Source organism: Perca fluviatilis, chromosome 4 (assembly GCF_010015445.1).
Source record: "Perca fluviatilis chromosome 4, GENO_Pfluv_1.0, whole genome shotgun sequence".
Taxonomy (NCBI): domain Eukaryota; kingdom Metazoa; phylum Chordata; class Actinopteri; order Perciformes; family Percidae; genus Perca; species Perca fluviatilis.
The window spans coordinates 14,096,432-14,120,364 of NC_053115.1; the positions used below are offsets into that span (position 1 = coordinate 14,096,432).

The window sequence follows — 23,933 nt, forward strand, 5'->3', positions numbered from 1 at the left end:
ATACAGCAGATTATCTCCCCTTAATTGAGGCTGGTACTAATGTAAAATGTTCATTTTTTTCCAGTTATACAGTAAATATTTACTAAATTGTATGATTAATATGGTAAATTATTAATATGGTTAAGTTTATGGTGTAATGTGAATTACTGTTGTCTCTAGATTGCTTCCAGGTCTTGCAGGTATTGACAGGTTAAGCATTGCAGCAGCTTTAAAAAAAGAAAAAAGACAAGTACACAATATTATCTAAATGTCCATTTTATTTTTTCTGTTAGTTGTGCAAACCAAGTTTCACATTTTAGGATCATGGACATCAGCTTTCAAATCAAAGTTTAATGTAACTATATTGCAAAATTGCAAAAAGAGGTTTTAGAAGAAGAAGACATGCCTTTATTAGTCCTGCAACGGGAAATTCACATTCAAAATTTGAAGATTTTCAATAGTTTTGTCATAAAAATGTTACATTCCATGTGTGTCCATTGGTGGGGCTGTTTAATACTGTCCAGCTAACTTAGTCAGAATCTCTCATGGGAAAGCTACTGCATTTTGCCATTCATACATGTTTCCTTTTCCCCATAACACAGCTCAGTTTAACCAGAGCACATTATTTTGTACAGTCAGAGATGTAAGGGTTTGTCACAGTTCCTATTTGGTAATAACACACAGATGTAAAACTCTGCTGAGGCAGAACTTGGAAAAGATGGAGAGAGAGAGAGAGAGAGAGAGAGAGAGAGAGAGAGAGAGAGAGAGAGAGAGAGAGAGAGAGAGAGACCCATGGAAATGCACTGGTGGTATGAGAAATGTTTTGATCAGGACTTTTGGCATAAAATAACACTGGTTTAGTGTAAAAGTTCAAGCTTTGGCATCTTTTGAAGATCAGTCTTCCCTTCATTGTCTGGGTATGTATTGAAGACATAATGAATTAAAGTATTTTACTCTGGTTTATAATGCTAAGTTGTTTGACTTCACAAGTGCAAGTTGTATACAAAACAAAAACATTGAGTTGAATCATGCTTTTTCTAGATGAGGTTGGCCAGTCACATATGGTAACCCTATTTTGTTGCATGTTCAGAAGGTGGATCAGATATAAATACTTTCAAGCACTCGCAGACAGAAGACCCAGTCAGATGGCAACTGGTGGTAGGACATTTTGTTTCCATCCAATCGTAGGAACTTTATCCTAGAGTAGGACAGAAGTCCCACCTCTCTGCAGAAACTGGTCACGTTGAACTCTGTGGTGAACAGACAGAAAACAGACAGGATTTTATCATAGAGTCTGCATTTCCTGAATGTCTTGCAGGTGCTGTGTTGAGGAAACCACAACGCTGTCTTTTGCTTTCTCACTTTATTTCAGTAGTAGAGCCTGCCGCAGCCCAGAATGTAGGCTTTGGCAGACAAGACCTGCGGTAGCTGTCACAGTGCTAGCTAGACGATGAGGTGTGTGTTTTGGTGAAAGTGTTTTGCTGTCTGTCTGTCCCTTTGGTACAAAGCCCCGCTGTCTGCTGCTTCACGGGTCAGGAACATACTTTCACTTTGCCAGAGCCTGTGAGCCAAAATTGCACGCCAGGTCATTGCTGCCGGATGGTCATGTGAGTCAAAAGGGCTCAAGTCTGCAGCAATGTTATTAGAATCCTATTGGCCAAAAAAGGCCAGAGTGATGGGGAGCAGACAGAGAGAGAGAGACAGAGAGAGAGAGAGAGAGAGAGAGAGAGAGAGAGAGAGAGAGAGAGAGAGAGAGAGAGAGAGAGAGAGAGAGAAAGAGGAGATCATGAAGAGAGGAACAGCATGTGCTTTTGGCTCATCTGGCACTTTTCCCTCTGAATCCATCACAGATGTTTTCATACCACTCTCTTCTTTGCTAACCTACTTTTCCCTGATCCAACCACCCAATATTCCCTCTCCTCTTCTCCACCCTGTCCTTGCTTTTCCTCTTTCCATGTCTATGATGCCCCTCCCCTCCCTTCTTTGTCTCTTGTCTTCCATCTCTGACTCGCCTGACTCGCCTGCTAGCTGCCAAACCCCAGCCCCTCCCATGCCCATATGCAGTGGTGAGGGCCGTCTGTGTTCGAGGAGGCTAGGACTGTGCGGGTTTCTTTGCAGTTCCTGTAACTTTTTCCACATTTCTTCTTCTCCCTCACAACATGATTCAGTCATCCCTAGGTGGTCAGTCAGCCACATACCACAGTTATACTTTACTTTGCTGTCACAAAGTGAGTGCATTGTTGAATTGTAAATTTAGGAATGTGTGCATATGTGTGGGAAATAAGCATCGAACAGTCAGTGACAACGTTACAATCACAGGGTGAAAGGTGATGATTTTTTGTGTCTTTGTGTATGTGCATGTTTTGTCTTTGTATGCCCCTCACCTTGTATTTCATTGGCCTCCAGGTAGAGGTGCTGCAGGGTGGTGGGGACTGTGGGAATGGTGGTAAGTTTGTTATAAGAAAGGTCCAGTTCCACCAAGCTGGAGAAGTTGAAAACCTGAAGGTGGATGCCGCTGCTCTCCAGACCACAGTGACTTAGACGAAGGTACTTAAGGTGGAGAAATCTCACAAAACTGTCTTCATCCAGTCCTGAAAGAGTGTTTTTAGACATATAGAGCTGCTGGACTGAAGGGGGTAAATGCCTGGGAACAGATGAGAACAAATTCTCACTGAGGTCCAGCAGGTTCAGACTGACCAGACCTGCAAAATGAGGGGAAGACACACACAAATGCTAAAATTAATACTGACAAATTTGTGTGATGGATAGAATGAGTGTAAACATTGTCCTGTTAAATGCCAGTAATATTAAGTGTTAATGAGTGTAGTCAGACTGTCTCAGGGCCAAACATCAAGGTGTGAGATGTAGGCCTAATCATAGTTACAATTACACAAATGAATAGACCTACATGACATCAAATCATTGTGGAATTATAAACAACCCCTTGACCTCAACCATGGACACTTCTAGTCAGCAATGGCCAGGCAATGAAAATCCTTTTTTCTTTTGTCTACTGTATGTTTTGACATGATGTACATAGAAACACAGGAGCAGGACTCTCTTAAAGGTGCCGTAGGTAGGATTGCAAAGATCCAGGACTTAGCCAAAAAATATAAAAAATAACAACTTCTCAGTCCCTCCCCCCCTTCTGCTTAAGCCCAAAATGGTCTCCTAAGCCCCTCCCCACACAAGGGAGAATTGGTGCATCTGAACAGGGAGCTGTGGATTTTTGCAAATCGCACTACAGACTGTAGGTGGTGACAAATAATCACCTGTTTCATGTAGTTCTACTTGAACAAAGGGTCAGTTTCAGCAAATATGACAGAAAGTTAGTTTTATAAGTCTTACCTACTGCACCTTTAATTTCCACCCCAAAGTAGATTTTGCATATATAAAGAAAGGAAATGACACATTACACACACGATACACTATTATTACCTTTCAGGTCTCCCTCTGTGATGGTTTGTAGTCTGTTTCCCTGCAGCAGCAGCTGCGTCAGGTTGTGCAGGTTCTGGAAAGCTCCAGTGCTGATGCTGCTGATTTGGTTGTGTGCCAGTCGCAGCTGCTTGAGTCCAGCTGGTAGAGCGCTGGGCACTGATCTCAGGTGGTTGTGGTTGGCAAAAAGGTAGCAGAGCTGGGCCTGGTTCTGCAGCGCAACCTGGTCCAGCTTGTCGCTCTGCAGCTGGTTGTGATCCAGGATAAGCCAGCGTAGATCAGTAATGTTGGCCAGAAAAGAAGATGAGAGGGTCGAGATGTTGTTACCCTGGGAACAAAAGAAACAGACTATGATTTTTCACATTTTCACAGTTAAATTAAAACATGATATACAGTACAGTGCAGTGGAGGTCAGCCACTGTGGGAAGTATACAATGTGAACACTAGTGGTAGACCATTGTAAAGACAACACTCACTCAGTGCCCTTGTCAGTGTTTGTCCTACCTGTAGAAACAGGTATTGAGTTCTGTCCGGCAGGCGGTCAGGGATGTCTGCCAGGCCTCTGTGGTCACAGTAGAGCGCCGTGGGCCACTGGATGGGGCAGTCACACTGTTGAGGGCAGGCCTGGGGGTTGTTGGCTCGGAACCAGGCTGGGTCCATCCGTCCCCGCAGGCTCATCACACTGGGCTCACCCAGCAGGCGATTAATCCACAGAGGAACACCTCCATAGTCCATGTCAGCTACAACAGTGGCTGAGGCAAATTTTAAAACCAACACAGCACAGCACAGGAGAGCCATGGAGACAGCCGGTGAGATATGTAATCCTGCAAATTAAACAAAACAAAAAAAGGAGTTAAATAGCAGATTTTACATGTCAAAGTCAACGTAATAGTCACGATGAACACTTTTATAAATGTGTGAATGTCTTCTGTGGCTCGGTAAGAGCATTGTCAAGTCTAAACTAATGACTTAAGTGATATCACACTGGTGTTTTGGCATGGGCATTGGAACAACTTTCTTTTTTTTTTACAGAGAGTCTGCAGGTCATTTAGTTTGGAGTTTGATGTGGGCATTTACCAGGCAGGGAGAGCCTAATGAAACATGCTGTCAAGCTGCATTATGGAAAGTGGAGGATCCAGGGTTTTTGAATCTTGACCCATACTACCTCTGCAGTATCTGCTTTGACCTTAATTTTAAGAAATGGTCTAAATCAGTGCTTCTCAAACTTTGTTCAATAATGTTCCTTTTTAAATATTAAGTAAAAAAATAGCACAAAGACCAGCACAAAATATTTTGGTAGAAAAAAATGCCTATATAAAGAGGTAAAATACAGTGCTGCGCCATCAGTGTCTGTTTTACTATATTAATCTTAGTGTTCAGAGTTTATCCAGGACACGGACGTCATACGCCCGCTGGTTGAATTATCATTCCTATCAGAAACACACCAATCACAGCCATTCTCACATCAAGGCAGTCCTTTTAAATATGACTCCCTCCTCACTGGTCCCTGCTACACTGACGCTGCATCGCTCATTGCTGCTGCTGCTGGCAACGCTTTGCCTCCACCACCTCAGCCTCCACCCTTCCTAGTTCACAGTCCTAACATGACTCAAGGTTTAAAATAGTTGTCAGTATCTTTCTTTTGGCTCGCTCTTTTATACCCAGGGGGGTGTCTGCATAGTGCTCCCTGTTTCAGCTCAACATGCTGCTTGGCTGGTCCAGGGCGCATTATCAAGAGCGGAGCCATCAGCGCCAAGCATAACTGTATTACCATTTGTTTCAATAAATGGTTAAATCTATGACACTTACCTAAATGCTATATTTGAAATGTTAAGAATCCATCACTAAACTAATTCATTATTATAGTGTAATCATTTTAGGAATTATGCATTATTATAATTTTTTTGTTAACATTAAAAAGAAATCGTACCTATACAGTACACAATAGCACCCCTAGGGTATGCGTAACCCCATTAGGAAACGCTGGCCTAAATTGTTGTTTTGTTTGACGCCCTGCGGTCTGATGGTCGATCGATCCACCATTTTGATGCAGAATATTTCAACAACTGTTGGATGGATTGCCTGAATATTTGTACAGACATTTATATTTCACCAAGAATGAATCCAAATGACCTTGTTGAACCTCTATCGCCACCAGCGAGTCAAAGTTTTCACTTATCAGGTAAATATTTTGAAATCTACCAGATAAATTGTTAGGAAAGTTAGTACAGATATTCATATTCATCTCAGGATGAATTGTAATAACTTTGGTGACCTCTTAACGGGTAACAACCCTATTTTCCTATGTTTTTGTGTCTAGGTGATTGATGGGAACAACAATCTTTGACATTGGTCCAGTATTAAGCAAGAACGCTGCAGTTGGCAGCGGCGAAACAAGCTACAATAAGTTAATATGGCAATTATCCAGCTTGTATTTTCCTTCACAAAAGTGCTCGTATTGCCACTGACAGGCTAAAATTAATATTCTAAGTGTCTGACAACATTATGGAAAGGATCCCTTCAGGACAATTGCCCTATTAACTTAGTTACATTGTAGCTTGTTTCGCCACTCCCGACTGCAGCGATCTTGCTTAATGTTGGACCAATTTCAAAGATTGTTGTTCCCATCAGTCACTTAGACACAAAAACATAGGAAAATATGGTTTAAAAAAAACGGTAGTTACCCTTTAAGTTTTTTCTCCAGGTTCATCATCAAGTCAAAGATTCAGTTGGTCGAAAATACTTTGGTTTATGACGAAATACCAGCAACACTAACACATACACAACACATACTTTGTGTTTAATGCTAATTAGAAAATGTTAGCATGTTAGCAGGCTCATGGTCAACATTACCTACCAGGGGGTCCTTGAAGGAGTTCCAGGGGTCCCCAGCTAAAAGGGGAATAATTATTTCACTAAAATCCTATCCATAAGTAACACAATGACAGAATGTATGACTGTTTTGATCATGGGTTTCATATACTTTCTGTAACAAAACATCGAAAAGCAAAAAGTCTATCAGATGGGGGACGCTGGGACAAAATCTTATCAAATGTAGGTCCGTGGTCTAATTTGTGTCAGTTTAGGGGTCCTTGATGTGAAAATGTTTGATAACCACTGACCTACTACTAAACATCAATATGTTAGCATTGTCTCACTAGCGTTAGCATGTAGCTCAAAGATCTGCTGTGTCTAAATACAGAGCTGGTTGCATGACTGTAGACTCCTAATTGTGTTTAATCTGTCTCTTGCAAGTCCCCCTCCCTGAAGTGCAGTACTATAACATTAAGTAATAAAATTATGCAACTTTTGGGCTTTGAAAATCCAGATGAAAAATAGTTTCAGTGTGAAGTCAAACAAGGAACAAGGTCACTTTTTTTCAACAGCAGCCTCTCTTTATGACATTGTGTTAAAAATATAATGAAATTAATGGAAATTGTTGAAAGTTTGAAGTACCGCATAAATTGAGATGGCTGCTTTTGCACACACACTTCAAACTTCTGAGTATGAGAGGGGAAAATGGTTACAGTAATACCCAAAAAGTTACTGTCCACACAAGCACACATTCTCTCTCACACACACACACACACACACACACACACACACACACACACACACACACACACACACACACACACACACACACACACACACACACACACACACACACACACACACACACACACACACACATTCAGATTCTCAGTTACTGAATGACACAGCAGTTAGTGAGAAAGGTTTGCATCATCAGGAAGTTTGACTTGATCAGCATGCTTGCAATGTTGCATTTTACCTTTCTTACCTACAGCACAGTCTTACAGTACATGCACAACATGTTTCCAGGAGATTATGCAATCATGCCTCATCAAACCAACTGACACAATGTAATTTCCAGTTTTGCCTGCCTTGCAGAATGGAAGCAGACGAGAAGCCACAACAGACTGACACTTACCTTTTTGATCAGGAGCTACAGAACAGAGACAAGTTTTCTTAAATTCCCAAGGAAACCGTCTGAAACTGCATGGAACTATGTGTGGTGTTAATGCATCTGTGTGTGTATGTTTGTGTATGTGTGTGTGTGTGTGTGTGTGTGTCTCTGTGTATGTGTGTGTGTGTGTGTGTGTGTGTGTTCAAGCTACCGCATATGCTTACCCACTGTCTGATACATTCCTTTTCTTCAAAGACTGCCCACATCCCAGACCTCCTCCATAATCCTTCCTAACTCACTTCTTCCTTCACCCTTCTGTCAGATCTTGGAAGTGGTCGAACCCACAACATTTGATGGCAACATGTTGGCTTGTACCGTGTAGATAAAATACACAAAAGATTGAGAAGAACTGCTGAAAAAGTAACTGAAGAGACAAAAAATCTAATTATGGCAACTGTGTTTGGATACAGAAGGTGCAGAGCTTTGAGTGAATATTAGACATTGTGTGTGTGTGTGTGTGTGTGTGTGTGTGTGTGTGTGTGTGTGTGTGTGTGTGTGTGTGTGTGTGTGTGTGTGTGTGTGTGTGTGTGATTGATTGGGTCTACAGTATGTGTTCTGCCTGAAGGCATTCAAGCCACAAAGTACCTGGGGAGCCGAGGAGACCATTCTGTGTGTGCAAGTGTGTATCTTTGTGTGTGCCTGTGTGTGTGTGGGTGTGTGTGTGTGTGTGTGTGTGTGTGTGTGTGTGTGTGTGTGTGTGTGTGTGTGTGTGTGTGTAAGCACTGTGAGAAAAGAGGCACAGTGGAGAAGAGGGAAAAGTCAGGATAGTATTTCCCGATAATAACATGGAAAGAGCGCCCTCTTGGAAAAACGCTTGGAATGACACTTACAATGGAGCCAAATTTATGACATAATAAAGTGCCTGTAACAATTTTTTTGGGGGGGGCAAAAAAAGTGATGCTAACATTTGCTAATTAACACAAACTAAGCATGGCGTAGTGTTTCTGAAAACAAAGTAAATATAATTTTCTATTTGTCACATTGTGTTACCTCCCCTTATTCCTGCTGTTCCTTGGTAGTTTGAATTCCTGTCAAACAATATCAGGTTCATTGTAATTTCTAACTGGTTGAGTGTTCTAGAAACATGAGCAAGAGTGTCACCAGCAGCCTGTTGGCAGCTCCTCGCCATCCTACGCATTTTGTGCTCTGCTCTGTATCCATCTGGTTTTCTCATAAACAGGAGAAGGAAATGGCAAAGGCCTCCTTCCATCCTCTGCTGGCTCTGATCCCTCTGCTGAAATTAACACATTTCACTGAAACATCACAAATATTCACCTCACTCACACAAATCAGTGCTAGGATTTCATGTTCATGCTTCATGAATATTAAAAATGTCCCTGTGATTATAAAAATGTGTTTTTATTTTACTGTCACATTACATTTGAATTATTGACGCTGTAGTAATACAATTCCTTCTCACCCATTCACAGGATAAGTGGGTAGAGACATTGTGGATACACAGATTTATAGTTGTACTAATGACAAATGAAAAATGAGGAAGAAGGGAGAGCTAAATGCTAAATTGAAACTTAAGGAGATGCTGTAACACACCAAAACGTTTTTAAATGGGACCAGAATCATTCATTTGAAACCACAAAATACATATCTACGTCTACACATATTTCATGTACATTCAATTCAGTATGTAAGGCCAAATAAAGACGTCAAGCAACAATAATTCTTAATATCTTTTAAGAGTTCCATGTTAAACTAAAAGTACAGTAGGAACTTGAGTTTGAACAGCATGAACAAGAAGTTTGTCATCCAATGTGACAGCCTGTACAGTAACCCAGTACACATCTGGTGCTACACACATTACACCAACATCGATATGACGTCAATTCTGGTGTAACTTCTGAAAATAAGTATTACAAAATATTAATGAATCAGTAACTTGTTACAGTTTTTTTCGACTGCTAGACGACTCAGGGCACAACTGGAGTCACATCTGCAAAACTCTAACTACAGTCTGCACAGCAGCAGTTCATGTGGACCAAACTCTAGATCGTTTGTCATTGCTTGAACACAGTTTTCAAAACTCTACACACTTATCCCATGACTTTAACCAAGACGTGCACAACACTGTGGATTTACAGCACTTTGTTCAAATGCTAACACACTGCTGTCAAAACTGTTAACCACACATTCAAAACAGAATAGATTTCAGTCTGGCTCCTATCAAACACTGCTGATTGCAATTTTAGCTGAAAGCCTAAGCAGGTGTCTTGTTTTAGACTAGTTAGTGAACATATACGGTATTTATATACAGTAGAGAAAGCTCAGAAAGCCTTTTTTGTACACAAACACCAAATAAGAATGAAACAATTATACACTGTACTGTTTGAGAGAAACAGGTAAAAGAGCAAAGATACCAATATGTCCAGGGAAGATGTCTGAGGTTACATACACAGCTATAAAAAAAAAGTGAAAAATACTATATCTTTACTATAGTAATACTGCGTTCTTGCTGTTTTTCAGAAAGTAATGGAGGTGAAAGCAATAGAAACATCACATTCATTTGTATTTAGAGATGATGCAGACATCCAATGTGATGAAGAAAACTTGCCACATGATGCTGGAGAGAGGCAGGATTAGTTACACTATTCTTTGGTACTGTTATGTATGTACCTTTAGTTTTTTTTCCCCAGTAATTCCATAAATTACTAGAGACAAAATACTTTATTGAAGAAAACTGCTGATTTTCATTCCTTCTTGTTTACCTTATGTAAAAACTGGTATGCTATACAATCTATATTTTTTCCTTAAATACACTGTTGAGTAGTGTCAAGTCACTCAAATTGTTCAAACTGCAAAGATGAAAAAGTTTGTAATTTCTGTATTGGTGTTTGATGCCAGTGTTTTTACCCTCAGTGTGTTCTGAGTGACGGGGTGTGTTATCTCAATGAGGCATGTGCATAGTGTTTGGCTGCACTGAGCCTGTTTTGAGACGTGTGAAGAGTTGTGTTGCTTTGAATGAGTTTTGCAGGTGATGTGAACAGTTTAGCTCAGGTGACTGGTGGTAGTGCAGACTGTAGTTAGAGTTCTGCACACGTGACTCCAGTTGTGCCCACTGTCGTTTAGCAATCGGAAAAAAACTGTAATGAGTCATCATCTTTTTACAGTAATTACATTTTCCGAAACAGATATTGCCCTCAGGTGATTTCCTGTTTGAGAGCTGGCAGGTACAGCAAATCTCCAAACAGCTTGTCAGATATTTTAAGGGAATCCTGAAAATCCACAAATACTCTATAATGACAATGTTGCATGTTTTCACCTGCTCTACATAGTGTGAGTACAAGTCTTTGTTTGGCTATGTCTGAATACATTTTGAGCTGGTCATGTGAAATATTATTAATAATTACATGCGGTTAACGTTATGAAAGGGTCTATTTTAACCCAAACCATGATCTTTTCCAAAACCTAACCAGGAAGTTTAGTTGAAAATAATTATAATATTAAAAAACAGAAAATAATAATTCAAATAAGTCTCAGAATAATAAGTCATGAACTCCTGTGTTTGATCTATTCATCCACCATGACCTCCTCCCTGCATGTTCTTTGTTGCTCTTTTTACTACATCAGGCTTTCTGGCAGAAAGGTGCCTGGCAGACCTGAAGGCTAACGTCTTCCATGTGCGATTACTTCATTAATTGTTGCTTCATTTTTATTGTCCAATATGACAGAAATACAGATGATTACACTGATTAACATGTTACTTTTAGAAATTGAAACAATCAGTGTTCCACAGTATCGGTTGAGCCTGAATTAGTTTCTTCCTCTGCTCATAATTTCACTCACCACCTGCCTGCCTCAATTTCTCTCTCAACAGCTCCTGTCTTTGACACCAGAGGGCACTATGTTCTCTGTAATCAACAGAATCAGAGTAAGGTTTATTATCAAGGTTTACACATACAATGAATTGCCTTGGTGTTTGGTGCATGCCATAAAAATACTGTATAAAGAGGACATAAAAATAAAAGCAAAATAGACAATCTGCTGCCAGGACTGGACTGGGACAAAAAATTGGCCCTGGCATTTTTGGCCCAGGCGGCCCACACCCACCGTGATTGGTCAGACACATTCCCTGCAGACAGTCCTCGTATGCGTGCATTCTATATGAGTTGCCTAGTGTTCAGCATTCATGTGATCGTTTTGGATCCTTCAAGAGGAGTCTCAAGACTTATCTGTTGATCTTACACTTAAATAATTCATTCATTCTTAGAGTTATGATTTGTATATTTATGGTATTTTTGTTATTTTTTATTATTGATATTTGATATTGTATTGTCATTATTGTTTTTATTACTATTTTGCTGGACAAAAGTGTCTGCTAAATACAATAACCATAACCCTTCCCAAAAAGCTGAGAGTAGTATGCCCTGGAAAAGAGCTAATTAAGCAATTCAAGGAACACTGATGCTTGTATCAAAACTGATTTTATAGATCACACAGACTTTTCAGCTACCCAACAGGCTAGCCGCTAGCATTTTCAATGTAAGCTTAGCAGTTAGGTTACCTGACAGCCACTAACTTTAATGTTACAGCCAAACTGCTTGTTGTCGTTATGACGTGAGGCGCACATAAGCACACACACACACACACACACACACACACACACACACACACACACACACACACACACACACACACACACACACACACACACACACACACACACACACACACTCCCTCCCTTCCTGAGAGTCCCTGTTGATTTTCCTACTCCTTACCACATCGTTCTCTACTCTCTCTTCCATCTTTTCCTCACTCGCTCCCATGGCCCTGTCATGGTCACTCTCCTCCTCCTCGGCTTCTTCCCTGTCATGATGCCGTTTCTGCTTCTCTGTATAGCCAGCCACCTCTCCTCCTCCTCGGCTTCAGGTAATGCTGATGTTGAAGCAGCTACTACAGCCCCAAACATGTCAGAAATTTTGGCACATTTTGAGGAATCCGCCTGTAGATTCTTAATCTTTTTCTCCCGCAATATCTCTGCACCTCCCTTGCGCTTTGGTGGTCGTTTGTCCATTTTAACGTGGATGCTAAACTTCCAGCATAATATTACAGCTCGTTTCTCAGGGCCGGGAGGTGTGGCCATAGTGGGATTCGTAAATTTGCGGCCCAGAGTGTGGACGGGGGTTCCTGGATTTGATTGGGTCAGGCCAGTGTCAATAAAGAAAATTAACCAATGGGCCGCTGTGGGGTCTTTGTGGGCTGGCGCAGCCAAAAAAACAAACAAAAAAAGGCCTATTTATCGGCAACTCGGCCCAAAACTGCATCGGCCCACCGGGAAAATGCCCGGTATGCCAGATGGCCAGTCCAGCCCTGTCTGCTGCTTTCATCTGTATGAGAAAAAGATGAGAAGCTTGACATGGTGTAACAATAAACATCTGTGTGTGTGTATTGTTTGTGTGTGTGTGTGTGTGTGTGTGTGTGTGTGTGTGTGTGTGTGTGTGTGTGTGTGTGTGTGTGTGTGTGTGTGTGTGTGTGTGTGTGTGTGTGTGTGTGTGGACATCTGCTTTCTATCGCTTGGTTTATTATGCCCCTGTGCCTAGGGGTGCCATGCTTAGGGTTAGGAAGTTACCTTAAGGAGACGCATTGTCCAGGGACTGCTAAATCCAAATCTCTATCATTTCTAGAATTAATTTGTTTACAGTAATTCATTAGACCCTTAAATATATATTATCATAAGTGCATCTTCTTTATGAATATATGCAATTTATGTAATGTTATGCAATTACAGTAAACAATCTTTATGTAAGTTATATCTCAATGTATTTTCTTTATTATTTATACTGTTGAATTGGTAGTTGCAGGGTGTGTGTGTGTGTGTGTGTGTGTGTGTCTGTGTATGTGTGTGTGTGTGTGTGTGTGTGTCTGTGTGTGTGTCTGTGTATGTGTGTGTGTGTGTGTGTGTGTGTGTGTGTGTGTGTGTGTCTGTGTATGTGTATGTGTGTGTCTGTGTATGTGTATGTGTGTGTGTGTGTGTGTGTGTGTGTATAAATGACATTTTGAGACTGAAATGTGGTTCCCACAAGGTTGACCATTAAATTGTAGGGTTCAGACTTGGTTTCGGGTTAAGGTTAGTGTAAGAGTTGGACATGTACTGTAATTATTATGGTTAAGGTTGTTAAGATTGTAAATCAATACATATATACATTACATATAATATCCTGTGACAAACAACATGTTTTTCTGTTTGAGAGAGAGACTATATGACTGACATGATTTTGTTTAAGTTCTATACAAGTTACATATTTCCAACATGACATCTTACTTAGAAAGACCAACACTGCATTTTTTTATTACTACACATCTATTAAACTCATGAATCTGTATGGCAGCCAGATGCAAGACCATCTGACTGCCATACGTACATAATAAGACCATTTAGTCCATTCAACGTTCAAAGTATTTTTACTAGCTATTTTTCTGCAGGTGAGTGACGAGAGAAGCAACCTTCAGAATTAAAATTCCAGTGGCATTCCTGTGAAGAGTTCACAGTCTGAGTGGAAAGGGCATGGTCCTCTGATCTTCTGATCCCTGCTCAGCACTGCTCATGACCCAGACAGGAGATGGGGGGGGGGGGACACACCGGCGGGGGTTGGGGGCTATGCAGAGTCCACCTGGCCCTTTTACTTTGAAGTTCTGGTCAGCAGAGAATCAATTTATCTCACTCTAAATGATAACTGCTGCACTTTTTGTTTCACGCTCTTTCACATTTCTTTATATTGTTTGTATATGTATCTTTCTGTCAAACACACAGATTAGACTTTATCTATTCAACCACCCTATACAAACAGGCCTTTGGTGTTATGTTGCAGGAGCTATTAACCTCATAAGGTTCGCAAGGTTGTCGGCAATCAGTGATGAGTAAAGGGCTGGAGGTCATCCTGGTTCAGTTCACAGGTGCAGCTCCTTTGAGGTGTTTGGAGAAAAATTGTGTTGAGTAGTAAGTCCATTATTACCCATATAAAATCACATTTAAAATAACAAATATGACTGGTGTAGTGTGTTTACAAGGCTGGGCAAAGCACCAACCGGTCTGTCCCACTGCATCTTCTGTCCACAGATGCCTGAAGACACACATAAAAGACAAAAGTGTTGCAGTAACAAACAGAAGTACAGCTTAAAGGATACGTAGCTTAATGTATCTGTTTGTCCCTCCAGTTTGGAACTCATACCAGTGTTCAATCCTTCTTATTCTAAGCTTTAACAATCACAATCTTGACCTTGTAAATTCCGTACTGCAGTTCTCCTGCTCAGCTTTAATGCAATGTGGCCATCTGGTTTTTCCTTTATTCCCTTTTTTAATCTTTTTAAAATTGTTAGACGTCGGACACAATGGCTTCAGGAACCACCTTCAATAACATGTGTAAGGCACTAAGCCAGTTTACATAGCACTCTTCCCTATAGTGTTTCTTACTTTAGTTATGACAAGTGTTGACAAGACTGCTTTTTGATCGCTCACAGAGATGATGCAGCCCTTGGTCAAAAGCAATATCATAGCAATACATCGGGAATATTTTGACATTTTGGGAAATATGCTTACTTGCTTTATTGCCAGGAGTAAGATTTAAATAATGACGTCCCTATGCCTGTGAAATATGAACAGCCAGGAGACAGTTAGCTTAGCTTATCTTAGTTCAGCATTAACACTTGGGAAAACACGACACATAAACCCCTGTAACACAATGTGTTTTTTTTGTTTTGTTTTTTTAACTCTGTTTTTTATTACTTAGTGGGCTTTAAAGGTGCTGGTGCTGGAATATTTGGAACTTTTAGAAAGAGCAAGACTTGCTGTTTCCCCTTGTTTCCAAATTGGGTGGTAAGTTCAGGGATTGCCCAAAAAGGATTAAGAAGGTAGAGGGGTTCAGAAAAGTGGGGGCCATTTTTCTTTTGGCTGAAGGGCAATCTGACTTTTTGGGGTCAGCAGGGGAGTGTCTTTCACATTGGCAGCACACATTAGAACTTAATCCGAAGGTTTAATTCGGTGTATACAATTTAACAAGTTGTACCAAACTAACACTGCTATGTTATTCTTAAATGGTGCGGGAAGAGTTTTTCAGTTTTTCTTTAAGTCAAGAGGAGGTTTCAAAGAAAACATAAGGTTCAGTTAACCTCACCACCCCATTCATTTATATACAGTCCCTCACTGTCTCATGGTTCTTGCTTGATATTTAGTGGACAGACATAAGGCCCAGACACAACATCCTCCTGTGTAAACATGTTTAGCTATCTATTACTGTAAACAATCCCACTACTCTTCCCTTGTCACATTATAAAAAGGTGTCCCAAGATAACAAGAAACAGAAGGAGATGGAGAGAGGAAAAAAGGGATACAGAGGCAGGAAGAGGCCCGCATTAAGACCAGACAGACTGTCACACATGTTTGCATTTAACCCTTTACAAGATGAAAGGTTTTTGGGAAGGATTGGAGAGAGTTAGATCCACCCCTGCTACAAACTCTCTGGCACAGGGATTTTTGCTAAGTGGGCTGAAGAGGATTTGGATGTACTATTTTGTTATCCATTATCAGTCTATCTCAATCATGTTTGAAAGCAAGAAACTATGTCTTTGTACAGTACTGTCACTTACGCTAGTATTGTAGTTTAGTATAGCGTAGTACTGCAAGATAAATAGTCAAATGCTGTAATCTCCTTTAAGGATGACATGACCCTTTAACTACATTAAACAGGAAAAAAAGTTGCCATGGATATAGATTCACTATTATTTGCCAAAAAAAAGGATAATGAATAGCAACAATTTATCACACTTGTGTCATATAAACCAAATTGCACATGCACATGCACACACACACACACACACACACACACACACACACACACACACACACACACACACACACACACACACACACACACACACACACACACACACACACACACACACATACGCACACGCAAGAAACAGTGGGGTTCAACTGAATGGGACTTAATGTGCTGCACACAGATGGGAACAATCCCTCACAGCCACTGATGCATCTCACATCACTCACATGTGGAAAAAGAGGCTCCGAAGTGGGGTGTGGGGTGTGCTGGGCCATGCCTAAACACACAAAATGGGGTGCGGGTGGGTGGATGAGGGACTGGAAGGAACCAACAGTAAAGGAACAGAGAGAGGGTGGAGAGGGGGATGGCAGAAATGAAAGGAGAGCAGGGAGCGGAGGAACATGTTTTTTACAAAGTGTTTCTCAGAGTCCCCTTCAGTCCTGAGCACACTCTGAGAGAGAGCGGGAACAAGGAGGGCAAGCCTCTCTGATCAGGTAGGTGTGTGTGTATGTGTATTTGTACGTACATTCATGTCTCTGTGGTATTGCTCTATGACACCTTATAGGGGATGATTAAACTTATTTCTTTTGCATTTCTGAGGGTAATTATTGGATATTTTACCACAATTTTGGGGCAGCAGAGCAAACCTTTAACAAAGCTGCCATTCATGGCAATGTTTTTGTTTTGTTTTTTCTAATGTTTCCTCTCTGGATTCCCTGTGGGTTCAGACCCCTAAGAATGTACCTCTCTGCAGGCAGTAACGTTTCTAAAACAAAGTCAATAAGCTGCACTGTACCATTGACTGTTTAATTTGGCAGCATTTTCTAGAAAGGTTTTTTCAAACACTGTGCCTTAATATTATATAAGAGGGAGGAACATACCCTTAGTGGATACAGAGAATCAGTACAAGAACACATTTTTTACCATCAGTTTACTCTGAGCTGTGTCTGTTTCAAAATGTAAAAAAAAAATCTATAAATTATATTTTGAACATTATTGACTTGTCCCTCTGTTTGTCTCTTTTGATTACAGTGAAGATTTGTATGACTGTGACCATGCGTGCGGTGACTGTCTTCCTCTTGTCTGCCCTTCTTCCACTCTCTTGCTCCCATGGACAAGACCCCTTCGCCTGGCTGTACGGCCCCCAGAGCCAAAGATTTGGCTCCCTGCAGGCAGACACCACAGGAGGGTGTCCAGATGAGTGTGATTGCCCTCCCTCCTTCCCAGTCGCCATGTACTGTGATGGGCGGGGCCTGACAGCCATGCCAACCATCCCCTCCCGTGTGAAATACTTGTACCTCCAAAACAATGCCATCACAGCTGTGTCCGACTCAGCTCTAGTAAATGCAACCAATCTGGTGTGGCTGATGATGCACCACAACCAGCTGACATCTGACGCCATTGGCAAGAAGGTAAATCTACATCTGGTCTCAGTCGGATCCAGCCACACGTGAGCTCAGAGCATGAAGTTGTGATAATGGTCTAAATGGTTGTCGGATGGCTGGTATGTGGCTAACATAGTGTAATTAGGAAAAAGTCACGATTTTAATGCAGCATATATCATTTAAGAAAAGGTAGAGTTATATGCATTTGGACATTCTTAGTTTAAAGTCAAACTCAAATTAATACAATTAAAATGGCATGTTTTATCTACATACATATCTGCAAAACATGTCCTGTGTTCTCCTTTAAGAAAACCCAGACAAACGGGAGACATTTATATGTTTTGGTTTTCATGATGGCTTTGTATTATTCCATTAGTTCTCTTCCTACTGCATGTGGATGGAGAACGCATTTTTATAGATGCAAAATTACAGTTAAATTACAGTGCGACTCAACAGCTATCAGTGAAGAAGCAAAATTATGATGATAAATAAGTTTTTATTTACAGTACACTACTGAGTGTCCATAATATAGGGAGTAGTGAATAAGTAAATTCTGACACAGCATGAAACTTTCATGTAAGTAAGATAAGAAGCTTTATGAGAACAATTTTTGAAAATAATCAAATTGCGATTTTTTTCCCCAAATATTGCGATTGCGATTTAATATGCAATTATTTCTAAGCTCTTTGTCTTCTGTATTATTCAATACATGTTGAATAATACATGTGCATGACAGCGTCAATGTTGCACTTGCTCAGAGAGGCTATCGTTGCGTTAGTTGCTGGTGTTCTTGCCGTGGGATTAACTGTACTAATAAAACCGTTGAAACACTGCAGCCACGCTGCTGTGAATACTCCCCGAACGTCATTTATCAGAGTCTGGTTGTTACCCCTCTCAGTGGCAGCTCCTCCACTCCATATCTTTATAACGGAGCTAACTGGAGCTAACCGCTAATCAGAGCTAATCGTTGCCAACCGAGCCTTCAGTTCTGCATGCCTGTATCCATTAACTGCATGTATGGACTCGAGCCCGAATAAAACCCTTCATTTTATTAAAATGGCTGTAAAAATTTTAAACTACAACTCAGAGTTGTTTGAATGACAGGAATCAGCTCAAGGTACGGCGTAGCGGTGCCAAGTTGATGCTTTCTCTGCGGAGTGCAGGTGCAGACGGATTTGCTCTCGCGAGTCATGTGACCAAATCGCAGCCTTTGCGATTAGGAAATCGCGTTTTAACATATCATGATATTATTGCAAATGCAATTAATCATTCAGCCCTAACAAGCGACCAAACAAAGAGAAAAGTGCAATGCTCGATAGAAAATTAGCTGCTCAACTGCAGCCTGTTAAAATCCACCGGGTCGCCGGCGACCCGCATTATTAGTCATTACTAATCCCGCCCTATGAAGCAGCTTGATTGGCTGGGGTTAGGCATTGACCTCGAGTGGTTAAGGTTAGGATAGCCAATTGTTCAGGGGATACGACCTGAACAAATCGGGTTATGTTACCTTGCATAAGCATGGACGCCTGGCCAACAGTAGTGTGTGAATGCTATTGAAGGGCAGGCCTTGCCTCGAATTTGCGTGGGTTCCATAGTAACGCTGGCGACCCGATACTGACAACACATATGGAATTATGTACTTAACAAAAAATTGTGAAATAACTGAAAACATGTCTTATATTTTAGATTCTTCAAAGTAGCCACCCTTTGCTTTTATGATAGTACTGCAAACCCTTGGTGTTCTCTCAATGAGCTTCATGAGGTAGTCACCTGAAATGGTGGTAATGAGGGAGGGACAAGTGCTGTTCTTTCACTTTCCCCACCCAGATTTTATCCTGTCGGTCTGGGGATTGAACCTATGACCTCCCGGTCTCAAGCTCGTGTTCTACCCTTGGAGCGTCAACATGCTGCATCATCTCCCTGAGCAGCTACCTTAGAAAAAGCTATATGGTATATAACGGTATATAGCATGATAGGAACATGCAATGGAACCAGTCCAAATGAATGGGCAACAGAGCTGAGTCCCGCCCTCCCAGATCCAGCAGTCACATGCATGTGTTTTATGAGAAAAAATATGTTCAACAGTGTTTGAATGAATGTAAAAATGTTTTGCAAGTCATTTTAAGTCTTTAGTATGTTTTTTTCTAATAGCATAGAAGTGAGTAAAAACATTTAGCAAAATTTGGTCACTTGAAGAGGTTTTGGAGAGGTTTGGGCACACATGTGATACCTAATACTGAAAACTCCCTAGCTCCCATAAGGTTAGGAGTTCTTGAACGTTATACAAGTCTTGTTGACAAGGTGTAGAAGGTGTATTATGTTCTGCATAGTGTGGCACAAAGTATGTCTTAGTTATTATTTTTCAAAAATTTCATTTTTTTTAGACAGGGACCAAAATACTATTTTGAACCATGTTTGAACTGCTGTAGTGTATGTTGTTTTTTAATTACATGCTAATCAAGCACATTTTCTAAAATTAGAATTTAGGTTTCAAATGAAGTCGCATACATGCATTTTGGCCTTGCAGTTCTTCTGTTATAAACTTTACACTTTGGTAAAGGGAAATAGGCGAAAATCAAGCAAAAAGATGTGGATTTGAACAGCATGCAAAATACAAATGTGACTTTGGTTGGTTTCAATGTTAATTTGATCCTTATACTTCAACACCACTGCTAACAATACACTGTTTGCCCATGACTACAGTGCTACAGTGCAAGTTTGTTAAATTTGTCTCTAGTTCTCAATGAACAACAATGAAGATGAAATAATACTGACTTCATTAATGCACAAGGGATATAACATAATGTGATTTCAGTTGGACTTTTTCATGCTGTTGAGGTAACTATTGTGTGGAGGTTAGTGAGTTGTTCATTCTCCATTTTATTTTGTAGGCATTTATGCAGTTGCAGGGACTAGAGCGTTTATATCTACAACACAACAATTTGACTGGCTTTCCTTCAAACCTCCCTCGCACCCTGCGAGACCTGAGAATCAACCACAACAAGATTGAAAAGGTAAAGTATTGCATAGTTTGATATTCATGCAGAGCCCCTCTCGTTAACTCTTTTGGCTGTACATCACAGATATTAGACTTTAAAATTATTCCTACTGTTGCCTAGGTAACAGCTGCAGACCTAGAGGGAATGGATAATCTCACTATCCTGTATCTCCATGACAACGCTGTCACAGACATGGGAACATCCCTGAAGGCACTGAAATCCCTCACACTGCTGGACATCAGCAGCAACAAGTTGACTAAGGTAACTGTGTGTATCAGAATGTTTGAAAATGTCCCGTTAAGTGAATAGATCATCTGCAGGCCTCCAGTAATATTTTCATTAACTGGTCCCAGGTCCCAGAGGCACTCCCCGAAAATCTGCACCAACTTTACCTGGAGTCCAACTCCATTGATTCTCTACCAGAGGGCTTCTTAGGCCGTTTCACTCAGCTGCAGTATGTCAGGATGGCTCACAATCAGCTAACAGACAAGGGTATCCCTGCCAACACCTTTAATGTGACTGGGCTGGTGGAGCTAGACCTGAGCTACAATAAACTGGAGAGAATCCCCCCTGTGAGCACCACACTGCAGCATCTCTATATGCAAGCCAACCAGATCAAAGGTAAAGTGCATACACATTTTATTTATCATTTTTTATAAAAGGTATTAAAGGGCCTGAACAGATTTATCAATCAGCTTCTATGAGCAGTCAGGTTCTACATAAACACAGTTTTGGGATGTGCTCTTCTCACCTGTTTGTGCACGAGGCTTGGTTAAAAAAGGAACAAACTTGCTGATGTCTCTGGATCAAATCTGATCAAACTACACACACAGTCCTAATGAAGCACATTATCTTTAAAAAAAACATTCACTAAGGATGTTTTTCCACATGTTAAATTACATTTTTGCTTATTTTGTATTTAATATTTTGGCAAAATAATTTGGACCTCTTGCAGCAGCAGTTTAAAGCTTTAGTGCGTAACTTTTTGATATTAATGAACATCTGTTACATTCAAGCCATTGCCAAATGAGTTGCTACAAAGCTAATTAAGACTATCAGCTCCCCACAACTCTCTCTCTGTATTTCTCAGTATGGCTATGTTCAGAAGAGCCCGGTGACTTTCCTGCGCAGAAACTCGAGTGAAGATAATTACATGTTGTCATTACTTAGAATTCTTCATGGGGGTGGCAGAAACTATGCACTATAGCTTTAATTTCCTAACTATAAAATAAATAATATAAAGTAAATCAATAAATATAAAGTAAATATAATATTATATATATGGTAGGTACTGAGATGTTGGATGTTTGGAGTAGTTTGGGAAAACACAAATACATTCTTCACCACCTCGCCATCTTTTCCTGTAGAGTTCACTCTGGGTAGTTTCTGCAGCGTCGTGGATGTGACCAACTTCTCTAAGCTCCAGACGCTGCGACTGGATGGGAATGAGATCAGTCGCCAGGACATCCCAACAGAGTCGACCCTCTGCTTGCGCCTGGCTTCCAGCATTGAGGTCTAACTGTGCGTATGACACAATATGTGGCACTCTGCTCACAAACACAGAGCAGTTTACAACATGCATCGAAAGTGTGAAATAATTTGTGTGATGTGCCAAAGCCAAAGCACAGCAGGGGCGACAATATCATTTAATCTCGAAAGCAGGTGGCAGCAGTTCTTACTGATATATCCACAGTTCACATCACAGCGAAAACAACAGTTGTCATATGTGGTTGTTTGCATGACAGCCGTTTTACAGCAATTGGAAAAGCTTTACCAGATATGTCATATTGCACAAGCTACTTTTAGATGTGAACTTCTCTAACAATTGGACGAATGACCAAGTCTGGTTTTATTTGATTAAATACAGGTAATAAGATACAGGAGCCCCATATGATGTTTTTTTGTATTGAAAATGATCTTACCATTACCCTCCTTATATGCTGTGAGGATCAATGATCTGTGTAATCAGTGTTTTTTATCTGTTTTTATCTATCTTCCTACAAAGCATGCCTTCCATTGTTTTGTCTGATAAGTTGATGATAAAAATATTATGTATTATGGATGATGTGAATTGTTTAATTTCGAACCATTAGCTGTTGTAGAAGCATGACAATATCTTCATCACTTCTCTGACGTCCATGTCCCAATATTTAGGTGCATTCATTTTTCTTTGTGATAAAAATGCTTTGACTGTTAGTGTCTGTAGAAGATGTTCTTGTTTCTTGAAATCAACTTCCCTCAGAGACATAGCTAGATATCTATGTTCCATGTGAAAAATATATCTACACTGTACTGTAGTGAATCACGCAAAGGGCTTTGTGTGTATGAATTATGATTCTCGAATTACTGTATGCATTACATGGATTTGTCATCTTTCTGACAAAGGATTTATGTTTACCAGCCTATTGCAGAATAAATAAAAGTTGGGATTTTTAAAAAGACCACTCTTTCCACTTTTTGTTTAATTTAATTTGTGTCTTTGTATGTATGTTTGTGGTTTGATTCAGTGATTCTAAAAAGAAGAAACACAGGAGCACTGTATTATAGTTTGCTCAGGACAGAGTCAGCTTTTGTTCATACTAAACTGATGCAGCTATCAATTAAGGTAATCTAGACGCTCTCTGGCTATTAAATACACATACTTTTTTCAAAGGTTAATGTGAACGATATGAGATTTTTTATGAGACACACCTTTATAATACATTAAATCACGTACAGATCTTCATCTGAACCCTGTAGATGTTGTCAGTGACTTCCTGCAGCAGCAAAGTCATTCAGGACACTAGGCTTTTTGGACTCTAAAGATGATTTAGAGGATGAACCCTCTTCAGCCAAATGGTCTTTCTGTAGTTTCAGAGGTGCAAGAAGAGGCCAGTAGGTCTGAAAAGAGGAAACCGGAAAGAGCCAAAACACTGTAACTGATGGTAGGTTTGTCTACTAAATAAAACCAATAGATAACACCTTCCATTCTTGTTCACCAAAATCATGTCATGTTATCTGTCTCTTGATTGTCAGGTTAGTGCATGACAATAAGTGACTTACCCAGCTGGAGAGGGAGAGCTGTCATGTTGCATCAGGGCTGAACCCTCTGTCAGCTGGCCAGTGGCTGGATAGTCAGAGGACACAGGACGTCTATATTTATAATGTTTTTCTCCATCACTAAGTTTTGTAATCTGTGGCCACACCAGCAGATACCGTCATTACAGATAAGGTATATTATGGGTTTAGGGTAGTTAGATTGTGGCCGCACGTCACTGACCAAAATTGGCTCATAAACCAAAAGAGCATAAACCAGAGCACATAACACACAGGAACCTTGAGCAGAGATCTGTGTATGTCCTACAAGGTCAGCGAGAAC

At 40.5% G+C, this 23,933-nt stretch overlaps 2 protein-coding genes across 3 annotated transcripts; one reads left to right on the forward strand and one right to left on the reverse strand.

Annotated features, from left to right (window-relative positions):
- Nucleotides 1–239: 239 nt before the first annotated feature.
- On the reverse strand, nucleotides 240–7,748 carry zgc:113307 (uncharacterized protein LOC553753 homolog). 2 transcript variants are annotated; one of them, XM_039799072.1, is made up of 5 exons: nucleotides 7,567–7,748; nucleotides 3,919–4,238; nucleotides 3,418–3,742; nucleotides 2,364–2,681; nucleotides 240–1,229 (listed from the first exon to the last, which is right to left on the reverse strand). In XM_039799072.1, exons 1-5 carry the CDS (start codon nucleotides 7,580–7,582, stop codon nucleotides 1,078–1,080), a joined length of 1,131 nt encoding a protein of 376 aa, XP_039655006.1. In that variant the 5' UTR covers nucleotides 7,583–7,748; the 3' UTR covers nucleotides 240–1,077. The 2 variants fall into 2 exon arrangements, with proteins under 2 accessions (XP_039655006.1, XP_039655007.1); XM_039799073.1 differs by lacking the exon at nucleotides 7,567–7,748 and adding an exon at nucleotides 7,367–7,524.
- Nucleotides 7,749–16,544: 8,796 nt separating this feature from the next.
- fmoda (fibromodulin a) lies at nucleotides 16,545–23,016 on the forward strand. The gene is made up of 6 exons (XM_039796397.1): nucleotides 16,545–16,685; nucleotides 17,224–17,603; nucleotides 20,468–20,590; nucleotides 20,696–20,836; nucleotides 20,929–21,196; nucleotides 21,943–23,016. The coding sequence occupies exons 2-6, from the start codon at nucleotides 17,235–17,237 to the stop codon at nucleotides 22,092–22,094; spliced, it is 1,053 nt and encodes a 350-aa protein (XP_039652331.1). The 5' UTR covers nucleotides 16,545–16,685; nucleotides 17,224–17,234; the 3' UTR covers nucleotides 22,095–23,016.
- The last annotated feature ends 917 nt before the right edge of the window (nucleotides 23,017–23,933 follow it).

Bases quoted from the DNA above. Each gene is read 5' to 3' on its own strand.
- fmoda (XM_039796397.1), top strand. From the start codon at position 17,235: ATGACTGTGACCATGCGTGCGGTGACTGTCTTCCTCTTGTCTGCCCTT. The intron at 20,591-20,695 runs GTAAAGTATTGC...ACTGTTGCCTAG, and splicing joins ACCACAACAAGATTGAAAAG to GTAACAGCTGCAGACCTAGA. The intron at 20,837-20,928 runs GTAACTGTGTGT...AACTGGTCCCAG, and splicing joins GCAGCAACAAGTTGACTAAG to GTCCCAGAGGCACTCCCCGA.
- zgc:113307 (XM_039799072.1), bottom strand. The intron at 2,682-3,417 runs GTAATAATAGTG...CTCATTTTGCAG, and splicing joins CACAGAGGGAGACCTGAAAG to GTCTGGTCAGTCTGAACCTG. The intron at 1,230-2,363 runs GTGAGGGGCATA...TGTTCACCACAG, and splicing joins GGAGGCCAATGAAATACAAG to AGTTCAACGTGACCAGTTTC.